Consider the following 18,882-nt stretch of genomic DNA (forward strand, 5'->3'; position numbering starts at 1 on the left):
GGGCCAAACCTGTAATTTTAAAGGTTTTAAAATAAAGGAGGAGCCACCATCTTTGTTTTAACCTTTATAATTTAAAATCTGGCTTATTTAGTTTCTAGTGGTAATATTGAATTTTCCTCAGCCACTCAGTAGTAACCAGAGAATTTTGATTCTAGTCAACCCATTTGACTCATATTTAGTAGGTTTATTTTTTCTTCTCCAGCTCTATCATAGTTGGTCACCTCAGTGAATTGTAATTGTTTATTTGCATGTCTATCTCTTCTTGTAGAATTATGAGCTCCTCAAGGTCATGGATTTCATTTTATTTTTATTCTTAGATAAGTGTTAGGATCATAGTGGGCATTTAATAACCATAGAAGAATAGTAATATTTTTTTTATTGAGATCTCTCTTTTATGCCAGGCCCTGTCTTAGCATTTTATGTGAGAGTGATTTAATATAATCATCAGAGTAACTAATAAGTGTTAGATACTATTTTCTACTGTGTGGCATTTTTGAGGAACTCTCTGTAATATCATATATGAACCATCATGGATAGATAGCTATGCACTTAATTCATCTCACTAGAAACATGCTGATTCTATCTCTTGATGGTTAATCAATGAGATAAAATTAAAAGTATTACCTAAGAGATCTGTAATACTTATAATAATAAAGGTTTAAGAAAAAGTATTACCCAAGAGAAATAAAATGCTCTTTTTTCAGGGCTTTATTATTACAGATGGTTCATGAGTAATAGACTTGAGGACAGTATTTCATTTATCTGATGAAGAATGATGAAAGCTGAAATCTAATACATATGTTGTTTGAATAATATACAAATACTTCCTTCTTTTATCTGTATACTTTTAATCTATTTATTTCCCCTGTTCTCCATAATGATTTCTGGTGTTACTTGATACTATCTATGCTTGTGTTTTCATATGAAACAAATAGTTTGAGTTGGTTATTTATTCTTTCTGTAATATTTATATATATAAGTGAAGAAGGTGATATAGATTTAGGTGACGTTATTCCTTCTTTTGGACTTTAATTTCTTTTCCCCATTTATTTATTGTTCTTTTTTAAATAGGTATTACACTGATTGCTGTGGATGAGGCTCACTGTATTTCTGAGTGGGGACATGATTTCAGACATTCATTCAGGGCTTTGGGCTCCCTAAAAACAGCATTCCCATTGGTAAGCTTTGTCAAGGACAGTGTCTTTGGCATCCTTAGTATTTGTCTCCTCATTTGCTAGGTTCCAGCTACCCTCTTCTCCTTGATTTTCTTCAAACATGCCAAGCATGCTTCTCTGGTAGGGCTTTGTTCCTGCTCTTCCCTGTTCCTGAATACTTTTCACCCAGGTGATTCACATGGTGTGGTCCCTTACTTCGCTCAGGTCTTTGCTGAAATATTACTTTTTCATTTAGGCCCCCTCGGCCAGCATATGAAAAATTCCAAATTAACCCCTCCTTCAACATTCAACATTTCTCATATTCCTTTGCTATTTTTTTGTTGTTGTTAATCCTCACCTGAGGATATTTTTTCATTGATTTTTAGATAGAGTGGAAGAGAGGGAGTGAGAGAGAGAAACATCGATGTGACAGAGGCACATTGATTGGTTGCCTCCTACTACTCTGACTGGGGCCAGGGGTCGAACCTGCAACCCAGGTATGTGCTCTTGACCTGGAATCAAATCTGTGACCCTTCAGACCAAGGGCTGCTACTCTAACTGCTGAGCCAAACCAGCCAGGGCTCCTTTGCTATTTTTTTTTAATTCCTCACTCGTTTTTTCCATTTATCTTTAGATAGAGTGGAGAAAGGGAGAGAGAGAAACGTCAGTGTGAGAGAGACACATCCATTGGTTGCCTCCTGCATGACCCTGACCAGGGCTGGGAACTGAACTGCAACTAAGGTATGTGCCCTTGACTGGAATTGAACCCACGATTCTTTGGTCTGCAGGCCGATGCTCTAACCGCTAAGCCAAACTGGCCAGGTCTCCTTTGCTGTTTTTTATTTTTTTATTTCTCACCCGGAGGAGGATACTTTTTTATTTATCATCAGATAGAGTGGGAGGGTGGGAGAGAGAGAGACAGAGGGAAACATTGATGTGATAGAACCATATCGACTGGTTGCCTTCTGCGTGCCCGACCAGGACCCGGGACACCGAAACCCAGGTACGTGCGCTTGGCCGGAACCAATCCTGCGACTCATTTGTCCACAGACTGATGCTCTAACCACTGAGCAAACTGCCCAGGGCATCCTTTGCTATTTTTTAATAGAACTTATCACTGTTGAACTTACTGTATTCTCTGTGGGAGGAGTTTTTGATGGATTGGTTTATAAAATCTAGAATAGTATATGGCATGTAGTGGTGCTCTATAAATACTTGGGTAAATGAATAAATGCCTCTGATGAGAAAGTTGAGAATGAGAAGTAACTTTCTCACATGGGCAGTGAGTAGCAGAGTTGGGCAATAGCTATGCAATGGGACACTGCTAGTTTCCAAAGCAAACAGTTTGAAAGAAATGTAAAGCATAGTTTCTGTCCTAAAATAGCCAGTAAAGGAGTTTATATTCATGCCTCTAAAAATAGAAGCTATAGTTCCAAACAATAATAAATGGTATATGGAGTAGTACAAATAATATAGGAAGATCAACAGTGTTAATTGTACATGTAATAAAGAAAGAAGATATTTGTACAGTGAAAGTCACAAGGCCAGTGTACCTTGAGGACTACTTTCTATTAATTTAGAATGGTTTAAGGTAAGCTTTTAGAAACAAGGAAGATTGCTTTCTGTAAGCCTTACCTAGGCCTTTGGTTCTAAAATGATTGTGTTAGAGGAGTTTTAAATATTCTGTGTAATTTTAAAACACATTTTAGTGTTGAATCAAGGCTTTTATTATATCTCGCTTTGGACTCCGTTGGATTATTTTCATTTCTTGGGATGATTCAGCATTGCACAGCGTGGTGGTCCAGCAATGGCTGAGAAAATCTTTTTCCCCTAGTATTTTCATGAATTCTTTTTATTAGCTCTGTGGTGAGAAATGCCACCTGGTGGTTGTGGGACTCGCGTTTTCCTCATTGTTCTCGGTGTCTTTTCTCTCCTTCCAATTGCAATTGCACTGGGATGACTGGTGTAAACCTGCAATGCTTCACACCACGTTATTTCAGTACGTTCACAAATAGCAAAGAAATCACTAAACTGTTTGGCACAAAGATTCCAGTTTGCAGAGAATCAGAGTGAGTCTCGAGAAAGCAGCCTGGCAGAAAGCTCTACATCAGTCTTAAAATTCTATAAAATTCAAATACTTTCAACAATAAAGGCAAATAAAAAAAAACACACACAAATAAGAGGAATTGTCAGATCCATCAGACACGTTGGTTCTTTCCATTACCTTCTCCCCAGACCTTTTACAAAGATCAGTGCATAGTACACACTCAGTAACTAACTGGAATGCATGAATAAATGAATGAAGCATGAGGATGTTAACAGACGGGGACCACCCCAGAATGAGTCTGCCTTGGGCCAGCCGAGAGTGTGTGGGTTCTTGACTTTGTGCAGGAAAGATTTCACAACACAAATCAAGATGATTTTGAGAGTTTGTTTCTTAAAGCTGGGAACAGTGAAACTAAGGAAGGGCTTAGGGTAGAAGAAGTATCAGGAGAGAGCCTGGGTGGGGCTCTGCCTTGTCTCCCCAGAAATGTTGTATAGGAAAGAAGTGAACCAAGACGGGACTGCTGATAGCCCGCTGGGAGGTAAAATTCACAGCGAAAGAAGTGAGCCAACATGGGGCTGCTTTTAGCTCACTGGAAAATCTGAGCAAAAGGGGGCCTTGGAGACATGTGAAGGGACGAGCTGCTACTGCCTAATGCCCCACTGATTTCAAGTCTTGTGGGGGCCCTTAGAGTTGAAGAGAAAGAAAATAAGAAGTTCATGCCTGAGAAGGGACATGGATGGTCTCCAGAGAGAATCTGAGCTGGCATCCTTTGTCTTGAGGGTTTTATCTCTCTTCTTTGGGCAAGAGTCTTAGTGGAGGGTTTCAGCAGAATATTCATCAGCTTTCCAGGTGCATTTTTAATATGCTGACGTATCAAAATGAGCATAGAGGGGAGTTTGGGATAATTCTCTGGTCAGCTTCACTGCTTTACTATTACCTTGAATCTGTCTGGCTGGAATAGGATTTTTGTTATTTGTTACCCTGACTTCATTCATCTCTGGGTTTGGCTGGTACAAATGGCATTAATTGGGTCTCTGTCCTCTATCTCCCCAATCATGGTGATTTAAGGTATTTATTCTCTGGTTAGGGAGGAGCAGTATAAACCATTTGTTCTCAAGTATCCTTGGTCAGCGAAGATAAGTTCTTGCTGTCTATTAGTTGTTCAAGTTGTTTGATTTCATTAAATTATTTTGTTTCTTCCCTAGCCGGTTTGGCTCAGTGATTAGAGCATTGGCCAGCGGACCAATGAGTTGCGGGTTCACTTCTGGTCAAGGGCACATAGCTCAGTTGTGGTTCATCCCTGGCCCTGGAGGGGGTCGTGTGGGAGGCAACCAGTCAATGTGTCCCTCTCACATCATTGTTTCTCTCTCTCTCTCTCTCTCTCTCTCTTCTCTCTTCCTCCCACTCTGTCTGAAGATAAATAGAAAAAAAAGAAATCCTCAGATGAGTATTAAAAAAAATTATTTTGTTTCAGTTTCCCCATTCCAGGAATTTTTCTAGCTAGCCTTAGTTATTATGGAGTACAGTTAGAATTAGTAACATGACCCAAATTTAGAAGCAGATGAAATAGTTATAATTTTCTGAATCTGTAGGTTCTATACCATTGAAGTATATAAATAATTCCTAAATGTGTAACCACAAGATTAATTTTTATTTTCTTGCTTGTTTTAACAAAACCTTGACATTACCAAGGACACATGGTTTTTTAAATTAATTAATTAATTAATTAATTAATTAATTTTTTAAATATTATTTTTGTTACAGATGTTTCTCCTTTTCTATCCCATTGGCACCCCCCCTTCCCATACCCCCCGCTTCGTCCCTGGCTTTGTTGTCCATGTCCATTGGTTATGCATACATGCATATAAGTTCTGTGGTTTATCTCTTCCCACCCCCACCACCCCCTCTTCTGAGGGTTGTCAGTCTGTACCCTACTTCCATGTTTCTGGGTCTACCCTATTCCTCAGACTGTTATGTTCATTATATTCTGTATATAAGTGAGATCATGTGGTATTTGTCTTTTTCGGCTTGGCTTGTTTCACTTAGGATAATACTTTCCAGGTCCCTCCATGTCATCTCAAAGGATAAGAGATCTTTCTTCTTACAGCTGCATAGTACTCCATTGTGTATATGTACCACTGATTTTTCATCCATTCATCTACTGATGGACACTTGGGCTGTTTCCAGATCTTAGCTATTGTAAATAGTGCTGCTATGAACATAGGGGTACATATATTCTTCCTGATTGGTGAAGGAAACACATTTTTGCCAGCTTAAAGTATAAGAGTTTTATGAGTTAAGAACTTGAAATAGGTGACGGTATAATTTATTGTCTAAACCTTTTTGCTTTAGACAATTAAAGGGTGCAAGATATTAATAATTATGCCGTGATGACAGCATAAACTGGAATGTCCCAGCAAACCAGGATGTATGGTCACCTTTCTCATAACCAACCTATATGTTATTTTTAAGCTTCATCCTACTTTATAAATTTTAAATGTCGTAAAGCACAAGTTCTAAGAGAAAAGATTCTATTCATTTCTGAAGTGAAAGTAAATAACTATTGTTTAAGTTTAATATATTCTATTACTTTATTTCATTTTCTGTTTGCAGAAGAAACATTTTTAACTGTGACTTTCTAGAATGTTGGAGACAAGACTGAATTTATAGTGATTTTTTTCACTGTTGGCAGGTCACTTGAATAGGGAGTTTCTAGTGGCAAAGTGGGAGTTTTTGTTAGAAGAGAGTCTAACATCAGGTAGTCCTCTCTGTCTCATATTTAGATGAAAAAAAAACCCCCCAAAAAAACAGCCCAGGAGAAGTTAGCCCTTACCAAAGTCAGTGGCAAATCTGGGAGTAGTGCCCATGGCTCTGGAGTTCTTGGATAGAATTCTTTTCAATTGTTGCAATAACAGTAATAGCCGAAACTTTTTTTGAATGCCTACTGTGTAGTATGCATTATGTTCAGACATAATATGTTTTATCTCATTTGGTCTTCACAATAACTATATAAGATTGTTGCTATTATTTGTAGCCACTTTATAGATGAGGAAGCCAGTGAAACATGCAGTTCAAAATCTCACATCTGGCTAGTGGCAAAGGTAGGATCTGAACTCAGACAACTGATTCTAAACCAGAGTTTTTCACTAATGAGCTGCTGTTTTACCTGCCTTTTCTGTTAACTTCTTCAAGAGGTGTCAGTGTTTCATGCTTATTTCCTTATTTTCAGAAATACATTGCCCATCCACTCATACATTACTTAGAAACAAATCAAACCCTCTTTTCTTACAGTTTTTTTTTTTTTTTTGGTACATGCGCCTCGCGGGAACCAAACCCAGGACTCTCTGGTCCTCAGGCCAATACACTAACCGCTGAGCCAAACCAGCCAGGGCTCTTAGTTTTTATCTTGAAAACTTCTTTCTTTATCTGTATATGCATTTAAATGGCGAGTATTTTATTAATGCGTTTATTAATTGTTTCAGTAAAGCATTTAAAATGATGAAAATGCTTTGTTGTTGTGTGGGTGAGAATGTGCATGTCCTAAGAATGCCTAATATTTAAACTTTTCTTATTCTTAGCCTTATATTTGATACATATATTTTTATTATATGTATGTACACATATATGTGTGTGTGTGTTTGGTTAGAGAAACTAACTGCTTTATAAATTCGCCTCTTTATCTCTAAGTTTTAGGCAGGTACTCTATAAATTCAGAAAATTGTCTGATTATAAGCCAGAAATCAGTGAAGTTAATTTGGGGATTACCATTTTAAATAATTTCACAAAATTTAAAAATAGGGAAAACAAAAATCCTAACTACCTGGTCACATTGGTTTTGATACATATTTTTCCAGTTAAAAAAACTGCTCTCAAACTTAATTGACACTTTTTACAAGAGGTTGGAGATAATTTTTCATTAAAACCTTACTGATTGTAAAAATAGTTTATAGTTTTTTTTTTTATCCTCACCCGAGGACATTTTCCATTTTTTGTACAGATAGAGTGGGAGGGAGAGAGAGGAAGGGAGAGAGAGAGAGAAACATCGACGTGAAGGGACACATCGAGTGGCTGCCACCCGCAACCAGGGCCGGGGACAAACTGCAACCGAAGTACGTGCCCTTAGCGGGAACCGAACCCGGGTCTCTCCAGACCGCAGGCCGACGCTCTAACCGCTGAGCCAAACTGGCCAGGGCACTTTATAGTTTTTAATAACTTGTTTTTCAAATCCTGTAAGTGCTTTATTTACAAATTGCACATATATTTTCACTTAGAAGAGAATTTTGTAAACTGATTTTTGAGGTAGATGTAGTATATTTAAAACCTGTTTTATGGCCCTTGCTGGTTTGGCTCAGAGGTTACAGCGTTGGCCTGAGGACCAGAGAGACCCAGATTCAGTTCCCACTAAGGGCACGTACTTCGGTTGCAGTTTGTTCCTGACCCTGGTTGGGGTCGTGTGGGTGGCAGCCAGTCGATGTGTCTCTCACATCGATGTTTCTCTCTCTCTCTTCCTCCCTATCTCCCTCCTGCAAAAATGTCCTCGGGCGAGGATAAAAAAATAAAATAAAATAAAACCTATTTTATGAGTATATTGTTTACTATATTTGTTGTGGGCCAAAAGGAATATTTTAAGAGTCCTGGCCGGGTACTCAGTTAGTTGTAGCATTGTCCTGATGTGCCAAGGTTTCAGGTTGATCCCTGGTCAGGGCACATACAAGAATCAATCAATGGATGCATAAATAAGTGGAACAACAAATAAATGTTTCTCCCTCTCTCTCAAAAAAAAAAAAAAAAATATATATATATAATTTTTGTTTGTTTGCTAATCCTCACCAGAGGATATTTTTTCATTGATTTTTACAGTGAATGGAAGTGGGGGGGCATGTATGTGAGAGAGACACATTGATTGGTTGCCTCCTGCACACACCACAGGTGTGGCCAGGAATCAAACCTGTAACCCAGGCACATGTCCTTGACCGGGAATCGAACCCCAGACTCTTTGGTGCTCAGGCTGAAGCTCTGAAGCTCTAACCACTTAGCAAACTGGCCAAGGCAAAAAAGAATATTTTAAGAAAGTTGTATTCATGGATGTAAAACAACTAATGATTTAGGAACAGCTTTAAGGTGCAGTCCATTTTTTTTTCTGATTATGAAATAATAGTATAGTTGATTATTACTCCCTATGATAATAGGGACTAAGTGTTAAATCTAGTTTCATGGGAGATAATGTTATCCTACTTTAGAATTTCTGAAAGATTACATATTCATATTTTTCCCGGTATGTGCTGTGCCTCCTGCTTTGGCTTGTAATCCAGTAAAAAAGTCTGTGCTAGGCTGAAAATAGAACATGGCTTGGTTGCTCAGGAATCAATTAATAATAGATGTTTCATTTTATGCATTTTTCTTATTTATAGTATGCCAACATTAACTGGAGAGAGGATATTCAGGTCATTGAGAGCTTCTAGATCTGAGAAGCCATAAACCAATATATTTAAAATCAGAAACAAAAAAGGCTGATTGCTTTGTATAATTAGATTTTTTTCAGTGAATGAGTTTATAATTTGTGAATTATAGATTAATAAAAAATAAGGCATAACAATACCCTCATTTATAGCAGCATGATTATAAATTCATATAATGTTAAAAAATAATAAATGGAGAGGTAGATAGCTAGAAGGTAGCCTTAATTTAGTAACACAAGGTAGATTATATTGTGAAATCTAATGGATTTAGTATATTATTTAACTGATTCCTGATTTTTAAAAAAGTAAATGTATTTAGAGGCTGAGAAACACTTAAGTAGGAAGTTTTTTTGTTCTCAAATAAAGTAATTTGAAAGTTGCATTTTAAACATTGTTTCTCCTGTTATTGTTTTCCAGTCTCATTGTAAAAAAGCAGTAGGCTTTTTAGGAATTAATGAGCTCTTTCCTTTTTGAAAAATGGACATACTTCATACAGGTTCCAATAGTTGCTCTCACTGCGACCGCAAGTTCCTCTATCCGGGAAGACATTGTGTGTTGTTTAAACCTGAAGAATCCTCAGATCACCTGCACTGGCTTTGATAGACCAAACTTGTATTTAGAAGTTGGACGCAAAACAGGAAACATCCTTCAGGATCTGAAACAATTTCTTGTCCAAAAAACAAGGTGAGGATTTCATGGTTGATAAATTTTTGAAAAAAAATTATTTTTATTTTTTTAACGTTTCTAATGCATATTTTAACATACTTCAAATTCTACTTAGCTTTGGTTCTAGTCAAGAGTGGTGTTATATAATCAAGATAGTGACTGAGGAAAAGTCAATTTTTGAAGTAAGAAATGAATTCTTCTAATATTTAATACTCCCTACTGTTGCTTGAACAGGACATACACTCTTAATAAAATTGACAAGTAAATAACAGAAACAGATGAGTCTCCTATCTGAATTCTATCTAGTTCACTAATTATATGACACACTTGAGTATTAGGGAATTTTTAAAAGTCATCTTAATAATAAACGCTTTTGAGCCTATATCACGTACCAAGTACTGTCTTAGGCACTTTATGTGAGTGACTAGTTTAATCCTTATAACTGTTCAGTAAGCTACACATTATTTTCATTTTACTGATGAAGAAACTATCACTAGTACTTCTTCCAATGTATTTTGTTTGAAGGCATTTTATATGTATGCTAAGAGACTTTCAGTGTTATTCCCTGATCTGTCTGCTTAGTGAAAGGCTTATAATTTTCATGTTTTGAAATGTGTTTTTAGGTCAGAATACATGGAAATAATCTTTGTTCTACTGATACAAACACAGAAGAAATCTAGTCAAATAGAGTTTAAAGAAGATCATTAGTGTTTTCCTTTTTCAGAAAGGGATTAAAAGAAAAGAAGATCCATTCTAGGTTAAGGAAACCCTGTAATAACTCTTGTAGGCCTTTAGAATGAATGTGAATGTAGGGTTTGCCACTGGCTTGACTGTCTTATATTCAGAATAAAACAAGAATGTAATGAATGTATTCTGAATGGTCTGGCTGGTGTAGAGATCTCCCAGAAGTGATTACTCATTGTACTTCACTTCCCTTCCATTCTAAATAGAAACCCTTCTTTTTTTTTTGTTATCCTCACCTGAGGACATTTTTCCATTTTTTTTTTTTTTTGTTGTTCAGATAGGGAGGGAGAGAGAGAGAAACATCGACATGAACGGGACACATGAAAGGGACACATCAAGTGGCTGCCACCCGCACAACCCAACCAAGGCCGGGGACAAACTGCAACCGACGTTCACGCCCCTAGCGGGAACTGAACCTGGGTCTCCCTGGACCGCAGGCTGATGCTCTAACCTCTGAGCCAAACCTGCCAGGGTGGAAATCCTTCTCTTGGAGAAGGTTGTTTAACCTAGGCTAGAGTCTCCTGGGTGAGATCATTATCTACTCTCCTAATCTTTGATCTTTTTCAGTCCATATTCTCAATCTCTATGGCACTTTCCCCTACCCACTCTCTCCTTTTTGAAAGTGTTTACTTTTATGTGACATTATGACATCCTATCTTTCTGATAGCATTGGCCTCTTTGATATCTTAATCATATGTTTTCTTATGATCTTTTATGGCAATTCAGCTAACTGAAGTCTTTATTACTTTTTAGCCCAGATTATTATAATCTCTCCTAACAGACCTTCCTGTTCCTCAGTGTTCCTTATTGCATCCTATATATACAGTTTTCAGATTTGTCATCTGAAAGCATATCCCCAAATCTTAGTGTTCCTTTCAGGGGGTGGCTTGCTGTTGCCTGTCTACTGAAGGTCTGACTCCTTAGCCTAACTTCAAGACCATCCAAGATTTTGATATTTAATGTGACAGTGGTTTTTCTGAAAGCAGATCAGGAAAGATTTTACACACATTTTCAGTCCTCCAAAAAGGTTTATGATAGCAGGGAACCATTGCTAGTCAGAATGCTTTCTATAGATCTTAGGCAAATAGAAATTTTCCTCTTAATTAGCAATGAGATGAAGGGTATTAACACTTCAGAGAATTGCTTTTTATTTCCATTTTTCTTTCCTTCATTTAATTCTGCCATTTTCAAAATCAGTTTTCACATTTTTTTCTACTCATTGAGCTAACAAGTTTCTTAAACTCTGAACTTATTTTCTATATTCATGATACATTTAAATTAGATGGATAAGTCTCTCTCATCTACCTAATTTATTTATTTATTTATTTTTAATTTATTAATTTGTTTTTGTTACAGATGTTTCTCATTTTTCCCCCATTGACACCCTCCTCCTCTCCCCCCCACCCCATCCCCAGCTTTGTTGTCTATGTTCATTGGTCATGCATACATGCATATAAGTTCTGTGGTTTATCTCTCCCCACCCCAGGTTTGTCGGTCTGTACCCCACCTCTGTGTCTCTGGGTTAATTTTGTTCAGCAGTTTGTTTAGTTCATTATATTCCACAAATAAGTGAGATATTTGTCTTTCTCTGTTTCGCTTGTTTTGCTTAGCATAATACTCTCCAGGTCCTTCCATGCCATCTCAAAGGATAAGAGATCTTTCCTTCTTACAGCTGCATAGTATTCCATTGTGTATATGTACCACAGCTTTTTTTTTTTTTGTGGTACATGCCCTTAGCGGGAACCAAACCCGGGACTCTCTGGTCCACAGGCTAACACTCAACCGCTGAGCCAAACTGGCCAGGGCTGTACCACAGCTTTTTAATCCATTCATCTACTGATGGATACTTGGGCTGTTTCCAGATGTTAGCTATTGTAATTAGTGCTGTTATGAACATAGGGGTACATATATTCTTTCTGATTGGTGTTTCAGGTTTCTTAGGGTATATTCCTAGAAGTGGGATCACTGGGTCAAATGGCAGTTCAATTTTTAACTTTTTGAAGGGACACATCGAGTGGCTGCCACCCGCACGACCAACCAGGGCCGGGGACAAACTGCAACCGAAGTATGTGCCCTTAGCGGGAACCGAACCCGGGTCTCTCCGAACCGCAGGCCGACACTCTAACCGCTGAGCCAAACTGGCCAGGGCCCCTCTATTTATGTTTTTAATTACTTTGCCATAGTCCTTCTTAAATGCTTTATATATATTTAATTTTTAATGTTTGCTTAGTATTTTATAGTTGAATGTATAAAGTGATGAACATTTAGATTATTTTTCACTATTATACATTTGCTATGAATATTTGTACATATATATCTTTCAGCCAATGTGTAAGTATAGTTGTGAAATAGATTACTAAACTTGAAATTGTATCAAAGGGTATATGTATTAGAAATTAAATAACTTTTCCTAAATCTAAAATAGTACATTCTTTTTATAGTTATTAAATCAGCATAAATGAATGTTTGTATGGAAATGAATATATTAAGGAATTAAGTAAGATCTATGGAAATCATCGTTTACACTTTTAATAAATAAGCATAGGTTTCTAAAACAGACTTTCTAATAGATGTTTTCCATAAAAGTCTGTCTCAAGATTACTAGTAAATACTTCTTTGAACTATAAAAATGTTCTCTTAATATTATAAGAAAGTTTTTGCTTTTTATAAATAAATATATAGAAACTCAATTTTATTATCATAAGAGAGAAGAAGAAGAATGTAATATAACTTTTATTTACTCTCCTATGTAAATATTTACTAACCTTACGTAAATAAAGACTAATTGTTAAACTGGTGCTTTGTACTTCCAAAAGTATGGAAATTGCACTTCCACTAACTTCTAAGTTTTTATCAAGGCTTCTGCTTAAATAAATAAACTTGTTTCTGGTTTTAACTTTAATTTGAACAAAAACTGAGTCAAAGGTGTTTGGGGTTTAATATAATTCATTTTCGCATTTGGCTTGCCATAATTTTTTAGATTTTTACGTAGTTAAATATATCAATGTTTGCTGTATGCTTTCTCCTTTAAGTCTTTTACTAAAAGGGAAAATTAAATAAAATTTAAACTGGTTCTTATGTTCTTTTTTTTTTAGTTCTGCCTGGGAATTTGAAGGTCCAACTATCATCTACTGTCCTTCCAGGAAAGTGACAGAACAAGTTACAGCTGAACTTAGGAAACTGAAGATAGACTGTGGAACATACCATGCAGGCATGAACATTAGCTTAAGGAAAGAGGTTCATCATAGGTTCATGAGAGATGAAATTCAGGTGAAGATCATCATTACTTTTCTATTCTCTGCAGTGGAAACAGATGTTTCTCTACTTATTTGCCAAATCTTTATTGAATACCTTCTTTGTACTGAGTGTAAAACAGTTCTAAAAAGAGAATCAAAGTATATTGTGGGAGATAGATATGTGAACAAACTATTGCAAACCAGTATAATTAGCAGCCTGTACATGGTGCTTAGGTGCACAGAGGGAACACGAACTGTTTAGGTAGGTTGTGTAATGGGATGGTCCACCCAGAAAGAAGCAATTTGAGTAGAGCCTGAACAAGTGAATAGAAGTTTGTCAAGTGTGCAAGGCCAGTAGGTGGAGAGGGAAAAGAAATTGGTTGTAGAATTCCGGGAAGGAGGGCTAGCATGTGCAAAGCACTGAGATATGAGGGTGCATGCAGGAAATGTGAGTAGTTTGGAATAGTTGGAGAAAAAGGGAGTGCGGAGTAGGAATGGCTTAGAGTAAACATATAGAGGCAGAAAGGAACTGTTAGAGACTCATAGGAAAGTTGAGTGGGTTGGTTGGCCAGGTTATAGAGGGCCTTAGAACTTGCAAAGAGGCAGGCTGGGATTGGTGTGAAGTGCCTGTACTTTGTGCAGACTACTTTAGCCGTATACGTATTTATTTATTTTAAAATATATTTTTATTGATTTTTAGAGAGAGAGGAAAGGAGAAGAAGAGAGAGACAGAAACATCAATGAGAGAGAACATTGATTGGCCACCTCCTGCATGCGCCCCACCGGGGATCGGGCCCACAACCCGGGCATATGCCCTAACCAGGAGTCGAAGCAGCGACCCCTTGGTGCATGGGTCGATGCTCAACCAGTGAGCCACATCAGCTGGGCTACAATTTTTTATTTAAATGAAATTTTGTCTAACAAGTAATATAGGTTAAGGTAGAATAGTTCTTACTGAAGTTGATGTGAGGGGAAAAGGGGTCCAAGAGCCTTTTTATCTCTAAGACAGTCTTTGTGGTTGTCCTCTAATCCCCAGAGCTCCATAGCGTGCAGTTTGAGCACCCTCTAGTCTGTGGTTTTTGAACAGGGTCATATAGTGTAGAAACATGAGACTGGCAGCACTAAGTAGGTTTGGTTTGAAGGAGAAAAACTGAAGGGAGGAAGGGTATCGATGAAGTGATGGTGAAGGGCTGCAGCTGAGATTCCTGTAGTGATTGCAGTCATGTAACGATTTCAGTCTTGAGTGATTGAATCCTGGCTCCGTGGGTGTCATAGAGAATATTTGGGAAGATTTAAATTCAAGTCACATTAGTAGGTTTACATCAACAACTTCCTACTATCAACATCATATCCACAGTCATAAGCCTGTAGACCAGTCTTCCTCTCCAGTTAAGAGATGAACTTCTACCTTGCATTTTTGGTCCAGTTCTCTCTATTTCAGCCCTCTCTATTACATGTAGTTGTTAACCACCCCAAAGCGGTATTGTTCAGACAACTTAGCTCAAGTCTTGTTTGTGTGCACTCTCTATAAAATTCACTATGCACTGTCGTGCTGAAATGCACACCTGCCTGAAAGCGTCTATTCTCTTTCTTTTCAAAGATATGAACAGCTATCACAACTGCCTAGAATAGAGATGTTATCCACGTTCTTTTTTTTTTTTTTCCTCACCCGAGGACATTTTCCCATTTTTTGTTCAGATGGAGCGGGAGGGAGAAAGAGGAACAGAGAGAGAGAGAAACATCGATGTGAAGGGACACATCAAGTGGCTGCCACCCGCACGACCAACCAGGGCCGGGGACAAACTGCAACCGAGGTATGTGCCCTTAGCGGGAACCGAACCCGGGTCTCTCGGGACCGCAGGCCGACGCTCTAACCGCTGAGCCAAACCGGCCAGGGCTTATCCACATTCTTAAATGCTTTTATTTTATTATCTCAGGAGCCTAAATCTTTACAATCCGTTTTTGAACCATTAACTGACCAACAATTTCATCCGTTATGCTGTATTACTAATTATTGATTTAGGTAAAACATCTCCTAAGAGACAGGAGAGAGTATAAACTTTATCTATATATAATTTGTGGTGATGGGAGACTTGTTGGATGCATCTGGATTTCTTGCCAATACACATCTTAATTGAAACACTGATTTGAAAAACGGCTTTAAAAACCTCACAGCAATCCCTAGTTATACCTAATATCTAGAAGGGTATATGTTTCTGTGTGCTGTTATATTTTTCTGTTTATGACAGGATGTCACAAATTTTTATCCACATTTTGAAAATTAACAGATTAACATTGATTTTGTCACTCTAGGCTGACACCAGGGTTTCTGTTGTGTCTGACAACTGGCCAGTGTACTCTTTCTTTGCCATTATAAATAATTCTAAAACTTCACATACAAATTGAGACTTCTCAGACACCTTCTCAAGATGATAAAATACATTTCCTCATCTATATAGAATGGTCTGGTGCTCTTGGTATTGATTACTTGCCATTGAGTATTTATTGAGTGTCTACTGAATGCATACGTGTACAGAATTCCAAATATTCACACCCCTATCTTTTTACAGTTGATTTATACTTTAGTGTGAGCCTAAAATTAGAGCTCATCTTCCTAGCTCATCTTCCTGACTCTTACTGTCTTGGACTGAGTGATGCTTAGAATCTTAGTATTTTCTGTTTTATAATTTTAGAAAAATTGTTTTTCTGATTATTCATAACCAAATCTAACCACCTTTAGATATAGATTTGCATTTTTAGTCTATGATCATTCATTTTTATCCTAACTTTTAGTTTTATGTATTTTATTTGCATTTTCAAAATGGCTTGAATTTCTTCTCTTTCTGGAATGAGGTTGTGAATTAACTATTTGATAAAATATCTTTATTTACATCTGAGAGAATAGGTTGGATTCATCTAAGAATAATATCATATGATGAAAATTAAATCTTAAAAGTTGTCTTCACACACACACACACACACACACACACACACACACATGCTAACTATGTGAGATGATGAATGTGTTAAGGATCCTTATTGTAATCATTTCACAATATGTATGTATATCAAACCGTCACATTATACTTAATGTTATATGTCAGTTATATCTCAATAAAGCTGGAAAAATTGAATAAGAAATAACATTTAAAAAATTAGAATTATGCTGCTTATTCACTCTTAAGTATAGCAAAATTGCCTAGTCTTTTTTTATTCCTCATCTGAGGATACTTTTCTATTTATCATCAGATAGAGTGGGAGGGAGGGAGAGAGACAGAGACAGAGAGAAGCATCCATGTGAGAGAGACACATCGACTGGTTGCCTCTTGCACGACCCGACCAGGGCCAGGGATGAACCGCAACCAAGGTACATGCCCTTGGCCTGAATCGAACCCGCGACTCATTGGTCTGCAGGCTGATGCTCTGTCTGCTGAGCCAAACTGGCCAGGGCTAAAATTGCCTAGTCTTATTTACTCAAAGCTTTTTCTTAATATATTTCCATTCCTATATTTATTTTTCTTTCACCTTTATTGTACTTCCTTTTATTTGTTCAGCATTTTCATTTTATTTCTTCCTTTTCCATGGCTAATGTCGGTCCATATCAACACATTTTTTTTATTTATTTATTTATTTATTTATTTGTTTGTTTGTTTGTTTGTTTATTTATTTTGGTACATGCCTTTAGCGGGAACCAAACCCAGGACTCTCTGGTCCGCAGGCCGACGCTCCAACCGCTGAGCCAAACCGGCCAGGGCCATGTTAACACATTTTTAAAAAGCACTTTAATTTTCATCAATTATGCATGTACATAAATAATGATATAGTTCTACAGTTCTGCCGTGAAAATCAGCCCCTCATTCCTTTCCCACTTTTGTTTCCCATTCCAACTCTTTTAGTTGATTACTTTGGTGTTTATTGCTATATCTTGCAATAATTTCCTGATACTGCTACTACTTAGTTTTTAAAAAACCTATTCTTTATTAGTTTTAGGCATTATTTATTAACTTCCCACTATGAAAGATGAAAGTTTAGCTCTTTCATATCCCTTCCTGCACTTCTGCTCAGCCTATTTATGTATTTCTAACCCCCTTTCCTCCCAATATTAATATAAAAATTTTGATTAGATCAATATATATTCAAATATATATGTGTACATAATTGTTTCTCGGTAATTGCTTTTTATTGCTCAGCCATGCAGTATATTATAGTTACTATTCTTGCACAACTTCTTGTAGTCTTACTGCTAATACTTTTTAAAATTTTTGTTTAGTTTTTTGTGTCCTTGTTGTTAATTTTTTCTGAAGTTTCTCCAGTTATGTAAATCTTCATCCTAGTACACTGATATATGTTAGCTATTCTACCACTTTTATCCTTTTAAAGATGCAGGGATAAATTTATGTTTTATTTTAGTACCTTTAATGAGCTGTTTCCTTTCATCTTAGAACAATGCTACAAAATATTAAGATTCTGTGCAATCAGGTAAGGACTCTCGAAACATTATAGTAACACAAAAGTCTTCATTTAATATGAAATTATTTTAAGAGCCTCTTTTGTGTCTTAAACTTATAGGTAAAGAGAAAAACCACTTTATTTACTAATTTTTATAGAGAGGAAACAGAAGTCCTATTTTGTGGTCTCTAATTCTTAATCTATAAATTGGCAGGTAATCTTTGAATCTTAAGTGATTGGTTGAAATTATATTAGATTCAGTTTTATGTCAAGGATTTTAGTTAATGAACTAATTCTTCTTATTAAAAGGTAAAAATATAAAATTTTAGTTCTGCCAAGTGTTTGTCAAACTATATTGTTATTTATTCTCAGTGTATCATAGCTACCATAGCTTTTGGAATGGGCATTAATAAAGCTGACGTCCGCAAAGTCATTCATTATGGAGCTCCTAAGGAAATGGAATCATATTACCAGGAGATGGGTAGAGCTGGCCGTGATGGACTTCAAAGTTCTTGTCACCTACTCTGGGCTCCAGCAGACATGAACTTAAATAGGTAAAAACGTGTATTACTTTCATGTTTGCAGATTTTTTTCTTTCTTTCCATATAAGCTTTGAAAGCATTTGAGGCAGCCTCCAGAATTTCAAGTAATGCATTTAAGCGCATTTAAAATGAAACGAAACAGAGAACATCTAAGAACATTTGTGGTAAGTGCTGCCACCCAGAGGAGCTGACCTCTTTCAGCCATACCTTATTTAGTGTGCAGAATTAACTAAATCAGGACTCTGCTGGGCATGTAGCATAGATCCCATGTAGTAATTGCCTAATATTGTGCACCGAGGAGCTGTTTTTTTCTCCTCAGCTGCTCTCGAGTTTAGATTTGTCTTCAGCCACAGTTAACTTCAGATACCATTATTTTCATTATTGGTGTTTTCATTCCATGCTACAGTGGTGCCTATACCAAATGACTTCTGCTCTTTCCTGTTAGGATATCGTTGCTCTCTGTTTCCTTTGTCAGTTCTGTGAGAGCATGCCCCTGCCCTTGACCTTGTGTGATAATCACGTTGCTCTGTACTGATTGACTGTCATGAAAAAAATTGAGTGTTTAGTGTTTAAATACAGGAAAAC

At 36.9% G+C, this 18,882-nt stretch overlaps 1 protein-coding gene across 12 annotated transcripts in view; it reads left to right on the plus strand.

Moving 5' to 3' along the window:
* The window catches only part of WRN (WRN RecQ like helicase), a 131,069-nt gene that overhangs the window by 60,184 nt on the left and 52,003 nt on the right, over positions 1-18,882 (plus strand). For all 12 annotated transcript variants that reach the window (XM_036249937.1, XM_036249938.1, XM_036249940.1 and 9 more), the window contains 4 exons: positions 1,072-1,178; positions 9,157-9,344; positions 13,166-13,340; positions 18,128-18,309. In XM_036249937.1, the coding sequence (XP_036105830.1) occupies positions 1,072-1,178; positions 9,157-9,344; positions 13,166-13,340; positions 18,128-18,309 (652 nt within the window). The remainder of the gene's footprint in view (positions 1-1,071; positions 1,179-9,156; positions 9,345-13,165; positions 13,341-18,127; positions 18,310-18,882) is intronic.

This window comes from Molossus molossus, unplaced genomic scaffold (genome assembly GCF_014108415.1).
Source record: "Molossus molossus isolate mMolMol1 unplaced genomic scaffold, mMolMol1.p scaffold_m16_p_9, whole genome shotgun sequence".
NCBI classification, from domain to species: domain Eukaryota; kingdom Metazoa; phylum Chordata; class Mammalia; order Chiroptera; family Molossidae; genus Molossus; species Molossus molossus.